Below are 22,458 nucleotides of genomic sequence, written 5' to 3' on the forward strand. Positions count from 1 at the left end.
AAGCGCCTGCAAGTCCCCTATGCGCTTCACTGAAGCGAGAGCCATGAGAAACACTGTTTTGAACGACAGGTGTTTCATGTCCACCAGCTGGATTGGCTCGAACGGGGCGCCTTTCATGGCCTCCAGGACCGTGGAAAGGTCCCACGTCGGGACTGAAGGGGGCCTTGGAGGGTTCAGCCTCCGAGCTCCCCTAAGGAAACGCACGACTAAGTCGTTTTTCCCCAGCGGCTGGCCAGACACCGGTTTTGCAAACGTTGCTATGGCCGCCACATATACTTTGAGCGTGGATGGGGTCCTGCCCTTATCCAGTAGCTCTTGAAGGAAGGAAAGCACTTCCGTAACCCCGCATTCCACAGGTGAAAAGCTCCGGGCTTGACACCATGCAGAGAAAACAGACCATTTCGAGGAGTAGAGCCGCCTGGTAGACGGAGCTCTAGCCTGCGCGATCGTGTTTAACACTCCCTCCGGGAGGCTAGCGGGTACCCGTTGATAGCCCATGCGTGCAGGGACCACAACTCCGGGCGAGGGTGCCAAATCGAGCCCTCCGCCTGAGAGAGGAGATCTCTCCTCAATGGTACAGGCCATGGGGCAGTGCTGGTCAGCTGCATCAGGGCAGGGAACCACGTCTGGTTTTTCCAGAGCGGAGCCACTAGCAGCACTGGGCATCCGTTCTCCCTGATTCGTTCCAAGACCTGAGGTAGGAGCGAGACAGGAGGAAAAGCATACAGGGGGCAGCGGGGCCAAACATGAGCCAGCGCGTCCTTGCTTTTCGAGAAAAACTCCGGGCAATGAGCGTTTTCGTGGGACGCGAACAGGTCCACCCGTGCTCTGCCGAACGTTTTCCACAGCAGCTGGACCGTCTGCGGGTGCAGCGACCATTCCCCTGCTGGAACATTGTTCCTGGACAGTCTGTCTGGTCCCACATTCAGGTGACCAGGCACGTGCGCTGCTCTCAGTGAGAGCAGGTTGTGCTGAGCCCAAACCAAGAGGCGTTCCGTCAGCCTGTGAAGGTTTCGTGACCTGACGCCGCCCTGGCGATTTATGTACGCCACCACTGACATGTTGTCCGACCGGACCAAGACGTGGTGGCCTGTTAACTGGGGACAAAAACGCCGTAGCGCTTTGTCGACTGCTATCATCTCCAAGCAGTTTATGTGAAGGAGCTTTTCCCGTTCTGACCACAGGCCAGCTAGCGGTCTGCCCTCGAGCAGTGCTCCCCACCCCGAGGTGGAGGCGTCCGTAGACACCACCTTCACACTCGAAGCGGTCCCCAGACTCACACCTGACTGGTACCAGTCTGTTATTTTCCAAGGTTCCAGAGCTGAAACACACTGAAGGTCGACCCTGAGGCGAAACAGACCCACTGTCCATGCCCTGGGTGGAACCCGCGCTTTCAGCCACATCTGCAGTGGGCGCATGCGGAGCAAGCCCAACTGGAGTACAGAGGCTGCTGAGGCCATCAGCCCCAGCATCTTCTGAAACCTTTTGAGCGGAACTATCGCTCCGTGGCGGAAGGATTTCGCGACGCGCTGAATATTTAGCCCTCGCCCTGGTGACAGGCGTGCTGTCATGGACAGCGAGTCCAACACGGTTCCCAGAAAGGAGATTTTCTGACTGGGAGACAGTGAGCTCTTCGCCCAATTGACTGTGAGGCCCAGCTCCTCGAGGTGCTCGAGTAATGCGGCCCTGTGTTCTATGAGCTCCGATCGTGATCGAGCTAGAATCAGCCAATCGTCCAAGTAGTTCAGGACTCGCATGCCCTGAAGTCTCAGGGGTGCGAGCGCCGCGTCCATGCACTTCGTAAATGTACGAGGTGCTAGGGACAGGCCGAACGGCAGGACTGTGTATTGATATGCCTGGCCCTCGAAGGCGAATCTCAAGAATCGCCTGTGATGGGACGCTATTTGTATTTGGACATAAACCAGTCCCCGTGGCGCACTTGCGCGAGGATTTTCCTGGTCGTAAGCATTCTGAACTGGCGTTTCACAAGCACTCTGTTCAGCTGTCGTAGATCTAAAATGGGTCTGAGACCCCCATCCTTTTTCGGTACCAGAAAATATCTGCTGTATAGGCCCCCTTCGCTCTGAGCCTGAGATAAAGGTTCTATAGCCCCTTTGCTCAGTAGTTTCGCTATCTCGGCACGAAGTAGATGAGACACTTCTTTTTTCACCGTAGTTTCGACACGCGCCGTATAACGGCGCGGGCGTCGACCGAATTGTAGCGAATAGCCTCTCTTTATAGTGTTCAGCACCCATTCTGATACCCCGGGAAGCTTTGACCACGCATCTGCGTGAATATCTAGAGGCAGAATGAAATCCGGGCTCTGGTCGCGGCAAAACGGCAGCTCGAGAGCCCGGGCATACTGGGAACACAACACCGTGTTTACAGCGTTCGAGGCGGGGGGCGCGCTGATCACAGCGGGCGGCCTGGCCGCGCTCAGCTTTTTTATGGCAGATTGTGCAGAAAAAGCGAGCGGGGGAGATCCCGTTGGAACCGGCGTGTCTGTGAGAAAATGTGGGCGCGGGGCTGCGGGCACATTTATTACACTGAAAACATTGTCGGTCATGGCCGACTGAATGTGTGTTGGTTTCGTTTTTACAGAAACCAAGGGACACGCAGCATGTAGCGTGAGCGGGCATGGTGACATGGGCGCGTTTACTACATTGTTTGCACAATCGACCTGAGTCGATTTTATTTGTGCTAGCCCTGCACCGTGGCGGGCTGTGTCTGGGTGAGGGAATGGGCACTGGGTGGGCATTCTTACAACACTCATAACACCATCGGCCGTGGCCGGAACACCAGAAAATGCACTCTTTATTGGATCTATCTGGGTAGCCGTAAAAACGGCTTTTGTGCGCAGGCAAACGGGCTGAGACACCGGCTGGCTCACTGCGAAATACACTGGGACAGTCGCCATGTTTGGAACTGACCGAGCGAGAAGTTTTGGTGGAAATCCGGCCGCAGCGGGATCTGAACACCGTCGCTTTCCTAGAATGGCTAGGAAGATTTTGAGGCCTCGGGCTTGATCTCAATCCTCGGCCGGGGCCCGCGCTGAGGGGGGCGGCGTCCAGCAGAGCGAGAGCGCGGTCTTTGGTCTCGGGGGTGGTGGCGCTGCGAAGCAGCGGCGGCGGGCGGTGCAGGCTGCGGCTGAGAACTGCGAGCAGACGGCTCTTTTGAGCGGCCTGCAGCGGAGCTCGAGCGCTTCGGAAGGAAGAACACAGAGCGCTCGGCTTCCGTCATCTCGGACAGCGTCAACCATAAGTGTCTCTCAGCCACGGTGAGAGAGGCCATGTTTCGTCCTATGGCCTGCGCAGCGGCTTTAGCAGCGCGAAGAGCGAGGTCTGTAGCGCTTCTCAGGTCCGCCACGCAGATCGCTCCGGGTCCTTCCTCGTCCAATTTAAGGAGAAGGTCGGCCTGGAAGATCTGCAGGATAGCCATAGTGTGCAGCGCTGAAACTGCTTGCCCGGCGGCGGTGTAAGCGCGTCCGTGCATGGCTGACGTCACTCGGCAGGCTTTAGATGGTAGCGTCGTGTGAGCGCGCCGTCCAGCGGAGGGCGGGCAGAGATGAGACGCTACAGCTGGTTCCACAGGAGGAACGGAAAGGTATCCTCTGTCCTTCGCGCCATCCACCGAGGAGAAAGCAGCAGAGGCAGAGGTACGCAGCCTGGCGGAGAAGGGGGCGTTACACGATTTAGTCACTTCCTCGTGAAGTTCCGGGAGGAAGGGCGCGGGCCTTGACTTTGACGGAGCCTCGTCATTTCCGAGAAAGCGTCCGTCCAGTCTGTTGCGCGGCGGCTGCGCGGGCGCCTCCCAATCGAGGCCGATGCTTTCCACGGCCTGAGAGAGCAGACGCATCAGCTCAGTCTCAATGCCGGCTCTCTTACCAGTGGTCTGGCGGGAAACGCTAGCGGAGGGGAGGTCCACGGAGCTCGCCCAATCCTCGCTATCGGATGCCAGAAGAGAACACGCCTCGGTGGGTTCGTCAAACTCGTGGATGGACGCGGCGGCAGGCGGCGGCCGTTGTCCGTCAGTGAGCGACTCGAGCGAAGCCGGCGAAGCTGGCGGGCGAACCGGCGAGCTTTGGCGGGCTGGAGAAAGCTCGGGAGCGTGCTGGGCGCGGCGCTTCTTGCGGCGCGGCACCACGGCGGGCTGCGGTGAAGGCTCGGAGAATGAAGCCAGGCGAGTCCTCAGAGTCACCATAGGCAAAAACTCGCAATGAGGGCATCCGCCGTCAGCGAGCGCGAGAGCCGCGTGATCCTCACCCAGGCAGGAAACACAGATGACGTGCCGGTCTCCATCGCTGAGCGGGGCGCGGCACGAGCCACAGGAAGGCATCTTTAAAAAGACGCAGCTCTTTTGTGAGAGAAGTGTGAGTCGCGTCAAGTAAGCGAGCAAACACTCTCAGCAGAGTAAAGATACACAGAGTATAAAAGGATATAGAACGCCGGAAAGCGCAGCAGGTACGGCAGTTGAAGGCGGCGAGGCCAGCGACTCCAGAGCTCGTCCCGCTGAAAGGCTTGCTTCGACGGCGCGGCTTCTCACTCCGGATCCAGCGATGCGTGTGCGTCGCTGAAGAGATAAAAATCAGCTTGTACCAGCCTAACGAGCATATTTATAGGGTGAGACCACGCCCCTTCTGGCGGGACGTGACGATATGGGCGCGAATGGCCCCCATTGGTCATTACGTCACGCAGAGTCTCTCTCGATAGGCTGCTGCATTTGCTGCAGAGCAACCAATAGGCGCGCGAGCTGTTTCGCCTATGTTTGCTTGCTGCTGCAAAGCGTTTTACATTAATAAAAAATTAAGGATAATTTTTGGCTTCAATATCTCGTGGAAAAGAGTTTTTCCCCTAGCGTAAGCTATTACGCAGTACGAGAGATACTCTCGTAAGAGAACTGTTTTTGAGTCTATTAGTTTTTGCCCTGATGGATCTGTACCGTCTGCCTGATGGTAACAGTTCGAACAGGGGGTGGCCTGGGTGAGAGGTATCATTTAAAATGTTCTGGATTTTTTTGAAGCAGCGGGAACTGTTCTTCCAGTGTGGAGAGAGGGCAGCCAGCGATCTTCTGTGCGGTGTTGATGACCCTCTGGAGCGCTTTCCTGTGAGCCACTGTGCAGCTGGTGTACCACACGCACATGCAGTATGTCAGCAAGCTCTCTATGGAGGCTTGATAAAAGGACACCAGCAACCTCTGTGTGATGTTGTTCCTCCTGAGTACTCTCAGGAAATAAAGTCTCTGCTGGGCCTTTTTTATTAGCTCAGAGGTGTTCTTGCTCCAGGTTAGACCCTCCTCAATGTGGACTCCCAGGAAGCTGAAGTCTGCCACCCGCTCCACACAGTCCCCATTGATAATAAGTGGTTGAATGATTGTTTTCTTTTTCCTGTAGTCTATAATAAGCTCCTTGGTCTTTGCGGTGTTCAGAAGGAGATTATTATCGCTGCACCACACTGTCAGCCGCTCCACATCATCCCTGTAGGCAGACTCGTTCCCCCCCGAAATGAGCCCCACCACTGTGGTGTCATCAGCAAATTTCACCATGGTGTTGCCGTGGTGGGTTGGGGTACAGTCATATGTATATAGGGAATAGAGCAAGGGGCTCAGCACACAGCCCTGGGGGGAGCCGGTGCTGAGGCTTAAGGCCGTAGATGTGTGATTACCCACTCTGACCCTCTGTCTACTCCCAGAGAGGAAGCTGTTGATCCATGTGCAGGTGGTGTGTGGCAGCCCCAGGTCCCTCAGTTTGGCCACTAGTTTAATGCTTATTTGAAAAGACACATGATCGATGAGAACAATTCGCTCACTTTCATACATCCGGGAAGACGCGTCTACATGAAAACGCGATCTAGGATTTCTTTATTTCTTGTTCATTCTGTATTTTTATATTCATCCAAGTTGAAATGAACTACCAGCACCAACATATTTCCTAATACGGACAGTAGAGAGTTCACTGCATAAATGCAGCACTGTTCATCGTCTTCATCTTGACTGGCCAGTACCGGTAATAAGAAAAACTTCGAGAGCCGGGAAGCCGAAAGCTTTTTGGTCGCACTTAGCAAGAAATTTGCAGGTTTGGAACAGCATCGCTGGTGTCAATTAAATCAAAGGGGGGAGACGAGAGGTGCGATTTGACAGCAGGGCACAAAATCAATTGATGCTGCCTGCTGTGTGAATCTCTAGCTAAATGGGAAAAGCGAGATGACTGTGGCCCTTTTGAACCAATTTACAAAGATTGAGGAAGACTAAAGAATCTTTTTTTGTTGTTGTTTCTCCTGTTCTGAAACGGCTAATTACGATGATGGGTGACTCAAATATGAACTGGCTTTTAAGAGTTTGATTATTCTCTCATGGTTTCCTCTTTAGTTTGTAATTTGATTGTAACTGGCTCTGAATGGAGCGTGTTGTTTAGAGCTAGTTCTCTTTTAATTAAGGATGTGTAATGTTTTTTTTTTCTGTCCAAGGAGAAAAAAAAAATCTTTGAACAACTATAACCTAAATCCCATTTCAAGATTTTAATTACATTCTTGTTAAATGGTAATTAGCTGTTTTTCTGAGCTCAGACTAGAGCAAGTCAATGTATGGTTGTGCTCAGCTGAGTTCAATGGATTGCTTTTTTTTTTTTACTTGTTTTATGATGATGTATTGCACATCAAAGCTCTTTTTTTAAACCTTGTGAGCTGCCTACCTATACATAAATTAGTTTCACTGCTGACGCAGGTCCAAACAATTGCAAAAATAAGCTGCCTTCTAAGATGCTGTAATTTTGGCATAATTCAAGGCAGTATTACTTTTAAAGAAAGTTATCGACTGACCGAGGCGAACTAAATCTAAATGTACACAAATTCACACTAGTAGTAAATATGCCATACCATGTGGCAAGAAATTTTACTTGCACTACTGTTCAAAAGCTTGGGGTCAGTAAAATTGAAAGATTTGAAAAATGAAATACTCAGCAGGGATGCATTGATTAAAAGTATAAAGTTTTCCACAAAAATATTAAGCAGTACAACTGTTTTCAACACTAATAATAATAACACTGAAGACTGGACTAATGATGCTGAAAATTCAGCTTTGTTATAACAGGAATAAATTACATTTTTAAGTATATTAAAATACAAGGTCAAAGCGGATCCTTGAAATGTCTTAAAACGTCTTAAATTTGTATATGTAAAAATAAGGCCTGAAATCTTAAAACCATGTCAATGGCTTGCGACATGACTGCTTAAAGCAACTGACACGTTTGAGCGATAAAGAAACGTGGGAGAGTGAGAAAATAAAAGGGAAAACGTGCTTGATAAGTTATTAAAATTGCAAGAGATCTAAATCTTCTAAGATGCGGTAATTTTGGCTTTACGTTTGGTGAAAGTAAACAATAGGGAGAAAATCAGATGCTCGTCAGTCATTATATTGGATTCGTGCATTCGGTCTTAAAGTGACAGCAGCCTAATACACAGGTCTGCTGCTGTCTGCCATTGCAATCAGACCACAAAAGACAAAGAGAGAATCACAAAGTTCTTTTCCGTATGTAATGAAACTATTCAGTATATTTCATTTTTTTTGTTTAAAAAAAGTTCTTAAAAATGACATTAAAAATGATTTGAAAAGTTTTGCCCAATATTTGTGTGTGATATATTTGTATGTTTACAGTATTGTGTCATTAACATTCTAACACTGAACTGTGTTGGAATCATTCCGTGCAACTTCCTATGCACGGATTATAAAGCTATGAATCTCACTATAGGTTTGGGAGCAGAGCTCATATATTTTGCATGCTTTTATTCCTCACAATGAACAAGAAAACAATCTACATTTTGTTCTCTAGACCAACTTTGTCTTGAAGTTACATCCGGCCTCCTGTTGTTTCATCTTTATTCATGGCTTGTTTTACACCGCATGAAAGACAGTAGATGAATCCGCAGATACATCCAACGGAACGATCTGTCTTTCACCGTTGACTGAAAGCCGTCAGAATGATTGACAGGCTACTAAACCCTGCTGAGCACTGGTAGTTAATGGGTAAATGGAAAGCCATAAAGCAGATTCAGAATTCCCCTCCATGTGCCTTGAAGAGGGTCTGTATTTCTCGAGGTTCTTGTTGCAGTAAAAGGCTCTTGGCATTTTAAATGTCATAAGCCCTGGATTAATGTTAATCTCTCACATAGAGGCCATCCAGACAGAGAGAGAGGAAGCTTCTGTTTTATTCTTGTGTGGAGATGTTGAGGTTTTCACTGAACTGAGATCTAAGAGCAGAGCGTGAGAAAACATTAAATCATAACCGATGGGTTCATTCTAGCACATGTACGCTGCAGTTGCAGTCAATGCTGCCTCTCGTGATGGTTTTCTGCAACAGCATAAGTTGACATCAATATTAAAGATCATCTTTTTTCTTTATACAGGTCATGACAGCACATGGACTGAGACTTCTTTCTGGACCTGTAAGTTTGGATGTTAGGCTTTTTACAATATTTTGAAATACTGTGGCGTCTGATGCCAAATGTACACAGCAAAGGTGGCACTGAAGCTCTTCTGAAATGGCATTGACACCGAATGTTTAATGATGCTCAGGGGTGGCATAAATGCATTTGCACAGCAATTATAACTGTAAACATTGATACTAGGGGGTGAAGTGGGTCAGAGCGGCATTATTTCTTCAGGATCGTCAAACAGAAATTTGAGCAGCCTTAACTCAGCCGTGTAAAGATGTCTTCCCCACTAGTAAAATGCTAATGTTTTGTATTTTTTGTATATATGTTACATTTAATTTGAATTTATAATTATAATAATATTTTTATCTTAAAAGTACATTTTTATTTTTATGCTATTTTTGTAAAGGCAGAAAACTGTATAATAGTGAAAATATTTCTTAATGTTACTTAAAATAATTTCGAAATGCACTGCAAATGTAAATGTAAAGTTTTTTTAGTCAAATGATAGCATGCTATGCTAATTATAGTAAACGATCTCCCTCCTGCTGTGTACTTTGGGAATATAATCAAGCATTTCTTCCATTAATAACCTCTATGCATACTTTTGTTTCCGCTCTCTATAATCTATGAGGGGGAAGGAGGTGATAAAGGCCAGAAAGGAGAGAAAGGAGACCAGGTTAGCCACACATTAAAATCATTTGTCATGTATCCACAACAGTTTGTAAGATCATTAAAAGGTTGAACTACTGCCGGATGGTGTTTAAAAGTCTTGTCTCCAAAAAAAAGGAAAATATAAAAGCTGTATTTTAATCAATACAATGGACAGCCAATCAAAACGACCAGTCTGGCTTTCTCTTTGATCTGTCAGTGGTTAGTAGAGGTTTTAAAAGGAGGGAGACTGAGGTATTTTAAAAGCATGGACACACAAAAAGAGATTTTTTTTCGACCTTGGAAGTCTCATGTCCTCTTGAAAAATAGTTCATGCATTGCGTTCAGCATTTTCTCTTCTTTCACCAGGGTGAAAAGGGTTCTGAAGGCTCACAAGGGCTACAGGTAAATAAAGCCTGTGAAAAAATGTTGGGTAACACTTTATTTTACAGTTTCCTTGTTACATGTTACATGTAGTTACTGTAGTAATAACTATAAATGATGCATAATTACATGACACTAACCCTAAACCAAACCCTAATCCTAACCCTATAGTAAGTACATGTAGTTAATTATTAATACTCAGTACTTAATTAAACAGTAACACGGACACCTTAAAATAAAGTGTGACCAAATGTTGTGCAATATTTGGCATGATGCACATCAGGGGAACAGATTGTAAAGCAGTCAGCATTGTTAGTGAGAAATTATGTGAGAAATTAAACTAGTGAGAAATGAAACGTTAAAGTGACCTGTCTTTATTAGTGTGTAATGCAAAATAAAGTAAACCTTGTCTATCCAAATGTATTTTTATAGAAATTAAAATGTCACTCAATGCCCTCATTGTCTGTTGTTTCTTTTTCTGCAATGCAGAATCTTTCCCTTTGCTTTCATTATAATATAATATCTATTCCGAAATGTTCTTGTAAATGGCACAATTTTCTGAGAAAGATTGATGTCTCTCTTTCTCACTCCCCTTTTCTCACTGTATTGTTTTTTGTTCTACTTTCCTTCAACTCTCATAAAGGGCATTAGTGGATTGCCTGGACTGTCAGGGACACCAGGACTTGAGGTATGAACCTCCTGTCTCCGTAAACCTTCCATTGTGACATCTTGTGATTTGACCAAGACAGAAAGAACATTAAAGTCATTCTACGTTTAGTATGATGGAATTATTGTTGACCTTTTCAACATGGTTGACCAGCAAGAGAGCAGTTCTGTCATGATCTCGCTGATTTACTGACCAGTGCCAAAAGCTTTCTAAAGGGTGGCTTATTGCAACCAGTTCTTGCTTGGTTAAATGGGTTCAGTCACAAAAAGCAGCTGATTGTGGCCTTCATTTTAGTTTAGGGCACAGAAAGGGACCTCTCAGAATAGCAAGCAGTCAAAATGCTACAATTTTCACAGATGGTACAAAATCAGAGTACCTGAAGCAAGAGTTTTTCATTTGATCTGAAATAAGGTCATACTTGCTCATATGAAAAGATCTTAACATTATTTTTTTGTGTTCTTACAGGGAAAGGAGGGTCAGCCTGGTCCCATTGGCCTCCGTGGTCTTCCTGGAGACCCGGTAAGCAGGAAACAACTAGCTTCTCAACTTTTCCTGCAATGCTTTGCAAAATGCATATTAAAATACCTTGAATGGGGCAACTTGAGACATATTTTGGGACCAGAATACAATCTTAAAAATTAAGGTTTGCAGAGAAGCCTTTTAAGAACCTTTTTTTTTTTTTTTTGACATTTCCTTACTACATTTACACAATTACTACATTTCCGATACCAATAGTTTGATGTTCTTTAGGGGAAAACAACAACAAATAAACTATACATGGAACCCTCTCATTTTGGTACATTACTATAATATTATATTAAACTTATCAACAGAGCCCAAACTATTATAGTCAACTACAATTTATTTTCAGATATAATAATTACACTCAAATAAAAACTGATATGTTTGTATATTACTAATTTGCACATAAGGTAGTTTTCATAAACGCTTGTCTTCATGACAAATGTATTCAATAATTACCAGTAAAAAGTGTTAAAGGGATAGTTCACTTTGAAATTATTTTTTGGTATGTTTTAGCTTAACTCAAGGGCATCCAAGATGTAGGTGTCTTTGTTTCCGCAGTAGTTTCAATTTTGATATTTTTAGGTCAAACCGTTCTTGTCTGTCAGTCATATAATGCAGGTCTATGGTCACCACCTCAAAGAGCATGCACAGAGAAGTCCAAATTAAACATGATTTAATGACTCTTAAATGTAAGTACACATTGATGGCCTGAAATTAGCGGTTTGTGTGAGAAAACGAAAAGTATTTATATCGTTTTTACCTCTTGTAAACACAGCCACGTCCAAGTGATCTGAGGGCGTGGGCGCTTCGGTCTGCGCAAGCGCCGGAAAGCGCCGGAAGTGATCTCTCGCTCGGTTGCAAAAAAAATTCAACGTTGTCTGTTGATATATCGAAATCGTCTTCCATTGCGATTTCCTGTATATCTAAATATGTTTAGGCCCCGTCCACACTACTGCGTTTTCGTTTAAAAACGGAGACCTTTTGCTACGTTTGCACCTCCCGTCCACACTAAAACGGAAAAAACGGAGACCCAAAACGGAGAAGTTTAGAAACGCTGCCGAGCCGTTTTTCGTTTTGAATCTCCGGAGGGCGTTTTAGTGTAGACGGGTCCAAACGGAGGACTTTAGAAACGATGACGTAGTAGAGGCTCACGCTCGGCTCTGTGATTGGGTGCTGTCATCAGTCATGGCGTATATCTTTGCTAGCAGCTGTTGTACAAGTAAATTCTGCATTTTACAACGCTATAACTGCCTACATGCGCCGGAGTCAAGCTATTATTCAAGCGATCTGTGACAATTCCCGTGTGCAGCGGCAGCGTTGACCGTACATGGAGCGTCAGTTTGGGGTTAACCCAGAGCATGGTGGGATAATTTTAAGTTGTGTTTACACCGGCACGCACATGCCCAGTGTTGGTGAATGGTCACGTGATCCGCGTTTTCAGTCGTTTTAATGTGGACGGAGATCAATTCTAATACGCAGCTAAAACGCTGGTGTGGATGGAGATCGTATTCGTTTGAATTCTCCGTTTCTAAACTAAAACGCAGTAGTGTGGACGGGGCCTTAGATCTTCACAGTGAAAGGTAACACTTCCAAAATCTCTGTGTAAACAATAAGCTAAAACATACCAAAAATAATTTCAAAGTGAACTATCCCTTTAACTTTCTAGTGTTTTTTTATAGCTCACTAATAAACTGTGAACACTGGAAAACTTTCCTGAGGTAAATGCAATGTAGGTAAATGCAAGGTAAATGCAGACACTTTGTTCACAAGTTGTTTTATGAGGTCTTTATGTGGTTGAAACACAGATTGAGCGAATACATGATACATTTTGATATCTTTTAATGTTTTTTTTTTGTGCTAACTTGTATAAAAGTGGAAGAAAATACTTTTTAAGGGCCACATTTAAGAGCGCCAAAACTGCATTTATTGTTTGAATTTTGTGATACAGTGGACAGAATTTAAAAGCTGAGACTTTGTTTCCTATCAGAAGTAACAGAACAAAGCTCTGCGATTATTGGATGGGAGGCGTGTTACAAATAATGTTTGGTGTAGGAAAAAACGCGGACCTGGCAACCCTGGCTTGATCTACGGGTGGTTCATAGGGTCAAATAGAGCCTATTTATCACCGCTATTTTTTTAAACTGTTAATGTGTTATTGTTGCATTTTCTTTGACAGCCCTCAATTCAACACAAAAGACTTCACACACAGTATGATTTGCAGTCTGACATGTTTTTCCATCCCGATTTGATTGACAGGATATAATCGGCCCTAATCATTTGGCTGTTTTTGGAGTAGTTCACTTCAGAATTCATTTACTCACCCTCACGTCATCCAAAATATTCATGTCTTTCTTTCTTCAGTCAAAAAGAAATGAAGGGTTTTGAGGAAAACTTTCCAGGATTAGTGGACTTCAACGGGAACCAACGGGTTGAATTGCAGTTTCAATGCAGCTTCAAAGGACTCTACACGATCCCAGCCGAGGAATAAGGGTCTTATCTAGCCAAACCATCAGTCATTTTCTAAAAAAAAATAAGCATTGATATACTTTTTACACCAAAAAAGCTTGTCTTGCACTAGCCGTGATGCGCCACACATGACGTAATCACATTGAAAGGTCACGCGTGACATGCTATTGCTTTGATCTCATGTGAGTGACAGGTTGTCCCGCCCTCACACCGGTAAATACGTCATCATAGGGCCTAGTAAGACTGATTAGCTGGTTCAGGTGTGTTTATTTGGGGTTGGAGCTAAACTCTGCAGGACAGTGACCCTCCAGGACCGAGTTTGGAGAGCCCTGCTTTAAAAGTTCTTCATTGAACCATGTCAATAAAGAGGCTTTTTAAGAGTGTAGAGACTTGGGGATGAACTCTTTTGACCACATAGAAAATCCTATAGCAATCACATAGCAGCGCACTAAACACCTCTCAGAATATCTAAGCAACCGCATTTCAAGGCTCTCGCAATCACGCACAACGTCTTAGCGTAATAACAGGGAATTTTGCATGGGCAAACACTCCAAGAAAACGTAAAAATCTAGTTTCATTTTCATCACGCTCTCTACAGCCTTTTAGTTTTTCCCACTCGCACTCACACACAGAAAAAGACAATGCACGTATAAATAACAGAGGCGAGAAAAACGAGGATGCAGAGCTGTAAATTGTTGCGCAGACAATCAGTAATCAATCAGTAATCTGAAAATTAATTTGCAGGGACGGGTACATCTGAGTTCTCTACATGTGGGAGGAAACAGCATCAGCATCACAATCTGTTCTCGACACCTGCTTCTGCTAACAAGCATCTGCCTTTATTCCAAAAAAAGATGGGGACACAGGGATGGGGGATGTTAGGGATCAAACCCAAAATGAAAAAGAAGGAACTGCTAAAGCTGCATGTGTCTTATCGCTCCTCGGTTTTTTTTCAGGGCTCTCCTGGTCAGCCAGGACTGTCGGGAAAAGACGGAATGAAAGGAGAAAAGGTACGCGAGAGCATTGTGCGTTTGGAAGTACACCATGACTGGGGCCACATGTTTCTAGAGTGATATTTTTCCATGTTTCTGCATGTGTTGAAGCACAAGGTCACTTTAGGCTTCACTGTGCTTTGCTTGTGCATTTCGACAGTTTGCACCAGCTGTAAGCAGATAAAAAGCTGTATGCTGGAATAGTTTCAGTTACTTGAGGTATCTCAAAGAATTATTGCTTTATGTTTGTGATTTATTGGGGTTCTTGGGAAGTCAAAATGCATTGTGTATAGAGATACGGGAAAGCGTAATGAAACTGGATATCCAGTCTAAAGTACACTACTACCTCTGATCTGAAGGCCTATAGCAAAATTGATCCTCAGAGATGGTTTAAAGAACTAAAGAATGGGTACACACCTAGCAAATGTATTTGATAAGTGACAGAACCTGAGGACTTAATAATAACGATTATAATTAAAATAAGTGATTATGCAAAATGTCTTTTTTTTAGTAGGTCAGTCTTCCACTAAAACTATCGTGTATCAGTGTTATTTATTTTTGTATAATTTATATAATATTATAGTATTATTTATATACTGTTATATGTATTAATCTTTTGAATGGTCTATTTTATTTTTTCCTTTTATTTTTTTAAGTTTTAATGATTTGATATGCTTTGGTTGTTTATGTCTTTATTTTTTGTAAAGCTGGTTTTAGTTAGTTATTTTCAGCCCAGTCTCATCTCAAGACGTCATATGACTGACGCTTTTGACCATACGTCAACATCCGACGTTTTAGGGTACCCTTTAAAGTCAGTTAGATGACGCTATCTAATCCTAACCCTACCCCAGACCTAAACCTACCCGCGTCATCTAACTGACGCTAAAGGTTATTTACTTTTAGTACATTTTATTGTATTATTACTGTATACTGTATATATATTAATCTCATGTCTTAGTAGACTAAGATATGGAAGGTGCCTTAAGTGCATTTACTTTTCCTCTAATAATAATGATATGTTTGATTCATTCTTTTTTGCTCCGACCACAAAAATGAAAGCTATTGTGAGACAGTCGACTGGCGAAAATGCTTTCAATATCTCACAGATCTCTCAATCATTACAGCATTGTTAATGATGTGAGAGTTCAGCGTAGCGGATGTTTAGTGAGCTTTTTTAGCCTCTAAATCTGCATGAGGTGATTCTAGGTTGGTGGCATTTGCCCCGGATGTCTGTGATATTTACGTCCAGCTCTTGTTTTTGTATGTGCGCGTGAAGGCGGGCATGTGTGTGCATTTGTGCGGTGCTCCTCAACCTGTCAAGTGTCAAACCGGAGGTGACAGCGTCTCTAAATGCCAGCTGTCGGTGTGTGTTTGCAGGGTGATTCAGGCGGAGCACCGGGACTGATAGGCCCCCAGGGCCTGAAGGGTGAACCTGGAGAGCCCTGCTCTGTCGGACTTTGCACTGGGGTAGGTACACAACACCATCCCTGTGTTTCTTTTTCACTTCACCTGCATGTTCCCCATTCAATATCTTCTCTTTCAGCACCTCTTATAGACACAAACAGAATATCACTCGACACTTATCCAACGTCCCACCGCGTTGATGACAGCTCAGGCACACTGACAATGACGTAAATATGCCTGTAAATATGCGACAGCTAATGCGAGACATTGCTGCACATTCTTGGTCCGCCAGCAGCCGGGGTTATTGATGACAGCTCCTTGGTTTCAGCTGTGACAATAAAAAAATTGTTCATGCTAAAACACCGCTTTGGTAAATCTATCCTAATGGTACACCTGTCACCTGTCCAGGCCATGAGAGAGAGAAAACACCAATCAGATCTGTTGAATTGCTCAGTTGGTTTTCTTAGACACCTGTGAGATTAAATGACAACAAATCAAGGTTTTTGCCTCAATGTCCGGCTTCTTGGTTTTCTCAGATTGAAAAGAAACAAAACAAAAAAGCTACGAATCTCTAGTTTTATCTAGAGTTTGAGAAGAGATCTCAACACTAGTCATGTTCAGAGACGCGGGAAGTCATTTTCGACAGGGGGTGCTGGGGGTGCTGGGGGGGGGGGGGCTTGCTTGGACCAAGCAATTACAGGAACGTGGTTATAGGAAAAGTCCACTTCTAAACAGATCTATTAATTACTAGTAAGCGCTATATAAATGTAACGAATTATTACTACTCTCCCTCAAAACTTTTTTTTTTTTCATTTGCATTCACGCAGGCCAAGTGGCCATGGGGACTATAAGGAGGAGTAAGGGAGTGATGCAAGCACGGCAACGATCTTTACACCATAAAACTTCAAATAATAGCCGAGTCCCAAATAGACGCCTGTCACTTTTACACGCCTGGTATGGCGACAGGTTTGGGTAAATAAAGGCCGGTTTCAAATAGAGGCCGGGTCGGTTTTTTTAGTCTCGGGTTGTATTTAATCTTTTAATACCCGTCGGATCGTCCGCTTTTTGGCGGCTGCCAAAGCCTTTTTTGATCGGTGAGTGTTGTAGAGTAGAATGACTGATGCGTTTGACACATAGTTTGACAGGGCGCAAACCATGGCGCAAACGAGCAGAGAGAGGGAGAGAGAGCGAGCGAGCCCCGGCCGCGCGCGCGCTGTCTCTTGCTCTCTCTTTCTCCCTCGTGCATATTAATCAAAATCAATGGACATGATAGTAAAAGCTTCGTTTCTTTATAATAGGTATGCTAATCACAATCATATAGGCTACCATCTGGGCCTGCACGGCGGCAGGAAAAAGACGCAGAGATGTAAGACACCGTGTCTCTACCTTACGATGAATTTGGTACACCAAAGGTAGATTTGCGCTCTGGAGTTCTGCTGGTAAACTCTGACATGACATGAGCTAACTAATTATCTTGGTGTAGCGCTGATATTGATATAGGCTAACGTTATATCACTAGCAGTTTTTTAGACGGTGTTTTTTTGTGCTGCGTAGGCTGAATCGTAATCGCGTGATTCGCGTCAAGACACCTGATTGGCTAATACTACACACCGAAGATAAATTAAATAATTTTTACTTAAATAATTACTAAAAATACCCCTCTCTTCATCCCACACCCCAAACATGACATACAAAATGTTGTGGAACAGAAACAACAACCAGAGATATATTTATAAGCTATCATTTGATTGTCATCACAGTTTGCCAACAGGGGGTGCTGCAGCACCTGCAGCACCCCTACTTCCCGCGTCCATGGTCGTGTTTCAATTACAGATTGTGCTAAACTTTCGCGATTTTTTTATTTTAACTATTTATAGCGTTTCCATTAACCAATGTGATGCGACAAAAACATATTTTTTTCCTCTTGCGATAAGTCATTCCGAAAATCATGTCAACGGATGTTTTGTTAGGTTTACGTATATATCGCAGCCATCGGACTAGCCCTTTTTTTTATCGATGGAGACATCGGTGTGTTATCCAATGATTAATGGCAAGGAAAGACCCTTATACTTGGGACCAGCCACGTATGAGGTGTTCTGGGTGTTTCTCCCTATCTGTTTCAAGGTCTTGATAAATTGTGGCATTTCTTTGTTGTTTAGAATCCAGTATTCCTGTAATTCTTTTGTCTTTTATGAGAAAAGAACCTTGTCTCGTCTTCTGTCCAAACATACCGCGCCATCTTTAAAGAATGATCGACTTTTACGTACGCCAGGTGACCTGTAAATAGGAAAAACTGCTTCTATTGCGGTTTTGCGGATATTCCTTTTTCAAATTGCCTGAAAAACCACCTCATGCGAGTGTAAAAACTTTTTCGCGATATATATGGGAGTTTTTGCGAAATTGGCATATTTTCAATTCGCAATAACTTGCAATTTTCAATTTAAACTTGGGACACTGGGAGACAACATGCCAGAAAGATCTAATAGATTCTGGGATGTTATAGAGTCACATTTCTATTTTATGATGTAGTATGATCATCACTATTTAAAGTTGCCATGCAACAGAAGTTATGATCAACTTTCCTTCCCTATTGTGACGTAGGGGAGCGCGGGGCACAACCTAACGTGGGGTTAAATGTAACACGGACCTTTTACATAGTTAGTCAGGATCAAGCAGGTTGTGTTTCCGCTCTTTTTCTCTCGCTGCCAGAAGACGGTCTCCCACGAATTTGTAGAAAGTTTTGATAATATTTCGTGAAGATACTGGACAAAGAGTGTTTTGACACCATGCAAGTAAATTTCTTCATCATAGGTTTTTTTCGGTTTCTAAGTTGAGTGTGTACGTTTCCAAATCTAACTTTGTATTGCCTTAATCACTGTCTTGTTTGCTAAAACATGTCAGCAACTCCTAGCAACTGTTAGCTATAGGCTTAAAATATGCTTTAAACAGCGGGGTTAGTTGTAGCACAGTGTTACAACTAAGCCGCCAAGTGTACAATGATAATCAAAATGAAAACAGGGAAAAGCCACACAACTTTTCAGGTTTGAGTATTTATTTATATATTTAACTTTGTTGGACTTTCACAAACAATGTTGGAATTTAAAATGTTTAAAATTTAGTTTACTATGCATTGATCACTTGTTTATTTATTAAAAATATGGCCTGTTTTTAATTAAATAAACCCTTTAAATTTTGATTTTAAGCTCATTTGTATTATTATTAATAATAATAATTGTACATGCAGCTGCCACACACAAATCTAATTCAATTACAATTACAATATTTGATGATTTTATTTATTTATTGCAAAACTGTGCAGCCCTCTTCTATGTCTCTATCCATGATATTGATCCATAATAGAAGGATGAGGGATAGATGTATGGATATCTATCTATACAGATGCACAAACATATCAAACTATACAAATAAAATAAGTACTGAATTATGTGTGTTACACACAAGTGTTACAACTAACCCCTCTGTCTGTTACAATTAACCCCGCATAGGGGGTAAGTTGTAACATTTGCACTTCTGTCACTTTCACTGCAACAGTACGAAAATGGTAGGTCTTTAAAAAAAACTTTGTGTTCATTTGTAGCAGAGATGTGTGTGTTGCTTGTGTAAAAAAAAAAGTTGAATCTAACTTAATAATTTTTTTAATAATTGAGCCAAAACCAAAATGCGCTCTCCCCTATATCCAAGTGAAACTGCTTCAAAGTATGACTGGATTGGGTATTGATTGGATGGTTGTGGTTTGCTATTGGTCGATCTCATGTGAGTGACAGGTTATTGACCTTTTTCTCCTCCGACTGCCGTTATCAATCTCTCTCCATTTTTTTCCTCTTTTGAAAGTTGTGAAAACACTATTGTGGATTATTTCTTTTGCAATTTGAGCAAATGGAAATAAAAAAGTAAATTTAATGTAGTCTCTCATTCACCGCTATAGATGTTTGACGAGCCCAACTATGACGACGTCCGCTTCTGGGAAACCCGGAAATGTAAAAGGGGTCAATCGACAGATTTGAGTTCACAGTTTTCATGCTAGTTAGATGCCAGCTGGACTCTGACCTAAGAAATGAGGTTTGTTTGCGAGAGAAGGAGATAATATTAACTGTAATGGTGGCAATACATCCAGCATGAAGCATATGGACAGATGGGTGGTGGGCAGACAGAGCACTTGTTGATCAGATGAATGATGGTACGTTGGTCTGAAATCAATATAGAATGAAGTCATCAGCCACCTTCATCATTTCTGTTTTAGTGGAAAAGAGTGAACGAATGAAATCAAAACTAACACTATTCAGAGTTTAATGCTCATTCCTGGTCGCATTCTGCACTATTAATAATAATAATAATAATAGTATTACATCATTTAAATTGATTTTTTTTTTTACTTGATCCATTTGGACTGAATAGATTGTGAAAGTGGATGTTTATATTATTATTAATACTTTTAACACACACTTTTCCATTTAATCCCACTTCTTAAAAAGGCCTTGCTGTATTTATTTAATCAGTTCACTATACTTTAGTATCCTGTATTACGACTTCACGGGATGCAAAAAGTCTGCAATGCGAAAACTACTTGCTAATCTAATTCTTGCTGACCACAAAAATCAATTTTCCATCAGTGGTGTGTAGCAAATAATGCTTACTGTAACTCTTTCGCACTGTCAGCGCCTACAGTATCACACTGAGAAAAACAATTAAAAATTTGCTGTCAAAACAAGGCCATGCAATATTTAGCGATGTTGAGAAAACTACTTTAAAATCTTGTCAAGCTATAAGCTACTAATTTGAAGTGGTTTAGAAAAAGTAGTTTGCTTAGTAGCCTGACAGTAACTCATATGTTTTCAGAATACTGTAGCTTTTTCAGTTGCAAGCTACTTTTGCAAATAACTTTTGTCAGTTTACAGGTCCTTCTCAAAAAATTAGCATATTGTGATAAAGTTCATTATTTTCCATAATGTAATGATAAAAATTAAACTTTCATATATTTTAGATTCATTGCACACCGACTGAAATATTTCAGGTCTTTTATTGTTTTAATACTGATGATTTTGGCATACAGCTCATGAAAACCTAAAATTCCTGTCTCAAAAAATTAGCATATTTCATCCGACCAATAAAAGAAGTGTTTTTAATAAAAATAAAAAAAGTCAACCTTCAAATAATTATGTTCAGTTATGCACTCAATACTTGGTCAGGAATCCTTTTGCAGAAATGACTGCTTCAATGCGGCGTGGCATGGAGGCAATCAGCCTGTGGCACTGCTGAGGTGTTATGGAGGCCCAGGATGCTTCGATAGCGGCCTTAAGCTCATCCAGAGTGTTGGGTCTTGCGTCTCTCAACTTTCTCTTCACAATATCCCACAGATTCTCTATGGGGTTCAGGTCAGGAGAGTTGGCAGGCCAATTGAGCACAGTAATACCATGGTCAGTAAACCATTTACCAGTGGTTTTGGCACTGTGAGCAGGTGCCAGGTCGTGCTGAAAAATGAAATCTACATCTCCATAAAGCTTTTCAGCAGATGGAAGCATGAAGTGCCCCAAAATCTCCTGATAGCTAGCTGCATTGACCCTGCCCTTGATAAAACACAGTGCACCAACACCAGCAGCTGATATGGCACCCCAGACCATCACTGACTGTGGGTACTTGACACTGGACTTCAGGCATTTTGGCATTTCCTTCTCCCCAGTCTTCCTCCAGACTCTGCCACCTTGATTTCCGAATGACATGCAAAACTGAGCAACAGTCCAGTGCTGCTTCTCTGTAGCCCAGGTCAGGCGCTTCTGCCGCTGTTTCTGGTTCAAAAGTGGCTTGACCTGGGGAATGCGGCACCTGTAGCCCATTTCCTGCACACGCCTGTGCACGGTGGCTCTGGATGTTTCTACTCCAGACTCAGTCCACTGCTTCCGCAGGTCCCCCAAGGTCTGGAATCGGTCCTTCTCCACAATCTTCCTCAGGGTCCGGTCACCTCTTCTCGTTGTGCAGCGTTTTTTGCCACACTTTTTCCTTCCCACAGACTTCCCTCTGAGGTGCCTTGATACAGCACTCTGGGAACAGCCTATTTGTTCAGAAATTTCTTTCTGTCTTACCCTCGTGCTTGAGGGTGTCAATGATGGCCTTCTGGACAGCAGTCAGGTCGGCAGTCTTACCCATGATTGCGGTTTTGAGTAATGAAACAGGCTGGGAGTTTTTAAAAGCCTCAGGAATCTTTTGCAGGTGTTTAGAGTTATATTTCAGTTGGTGTGCAATGTATCTAAAATATATGAAAGTTTAATTTTTATCATTACATTATGGAAAATAATGAACTTTATCACAATATGCAAATTTTTTGAGAAGGACCTATATATATATATATTCTTTCTCTGTTTCGTTATTTGATGGCTTTAGTAGCATCACTACTTTTAGTATTCCTGAACACTGATTTTCAGAGATTTTACAGACAACTATTTCAATAAAAGTTCATCACTTTTGTCTATTTATCTGTCTGAAATAGAATATTACGTAAGTTCTAAGAACATGGTATTCATTTGAGTTTGTATTTTATCTCTTGTTTTGCTCTAGGAGGAGGCCTTGTCTGGTCCACGGGGGTCACGGGGTCCTAAGGTTGGTTACTGTGAACCTTTTTTTTTTAGTATTCAATTTTGCGCTTGTGAAGTTTATCTGCAAAGTAACAGCCCCAGATTTCATATCAGTCAAATTACCCTGTGCTGTGCTTTGCTGCGTCCACTTTTTCTTATTTTTTATTAGTGTGATAAGAAATATCAGCATTGTGATGTGAATAATTTAAAGGAAAGTTCTGGGTTCATCAGTGACATTGTTGATTACCAGAGAATATCATTTCTGGAACAATGAAAAATTGTGTTTACGGGTTCAAACAAGTTACAAGTTGAAATTGTCTTTAGTGATCTTTACTTGTATTGAATCCGGAACATTCCTT

At 43.0% G+C, this 22,458-nt stretch overlaps 1 protein-coding gene across 1 annotated transcript in view; it reads left to right on the plus strand.

Annotated features, from left to right (window-relative positions):
* Nucleotides 1-22,458, plus strand: part of LOC130075360 (collagen alpha-1(XIX) chain-like) — a gene marked incomplete at its 5' end in the record, with an annotated part of 161,021 nt that overhangs the window by 112,022 nt on the left and 26,541 nt on the right. Inside the window, 8 exons of the mRNA XM_056239974.1 lie at nt 8,397-8,435; nt 9,058-9,102; nt 9,444-9,479; nt 10,102-10,146; nt 10,591-10,644; nt 14,073-14,126; nt 15,486-15,575; nt 22,083-22,124. Of these exons, the coding sequence (XP_056095949.1) occupies nt 8,397-8,435; nt 9,058-9,102; nt 9,444-9,479; nt 10,102-10,146; nt 10,591-10,644; nt 14,073-14,126; nt 15,486-15,575; nt 22,083-22,124 (405 nt within the window). The remainder of the gene's footprint in view (nt 1-8,396; nt 8,436-9,057; nt 9,103-9,443; nt 9,480-10,101; nt 10,147-10,590; nt 10,645-14,072; nt 14,127-15,485; nt 15,576-22,082; nt 22,125-22,458) is intronic.

This window comes from Rhinichthys klamathensis, unplaced genomic scaffold, assembly GCF_029890125.1.
Source record: "Rhinichthys klamathensis goyatoka isolate OS25496 unplaced genomic scaffold, OSU_Roscu_1.1 h1tg000576l_1, whole genome shotgun sequence".
Lineage (NCBI taxonomy): Eukaryota > Metazoa > Chordata > Actinopteri > Cypriniformes > Leuciscidae > Rhinichthys > Rhinichthys klamathensis.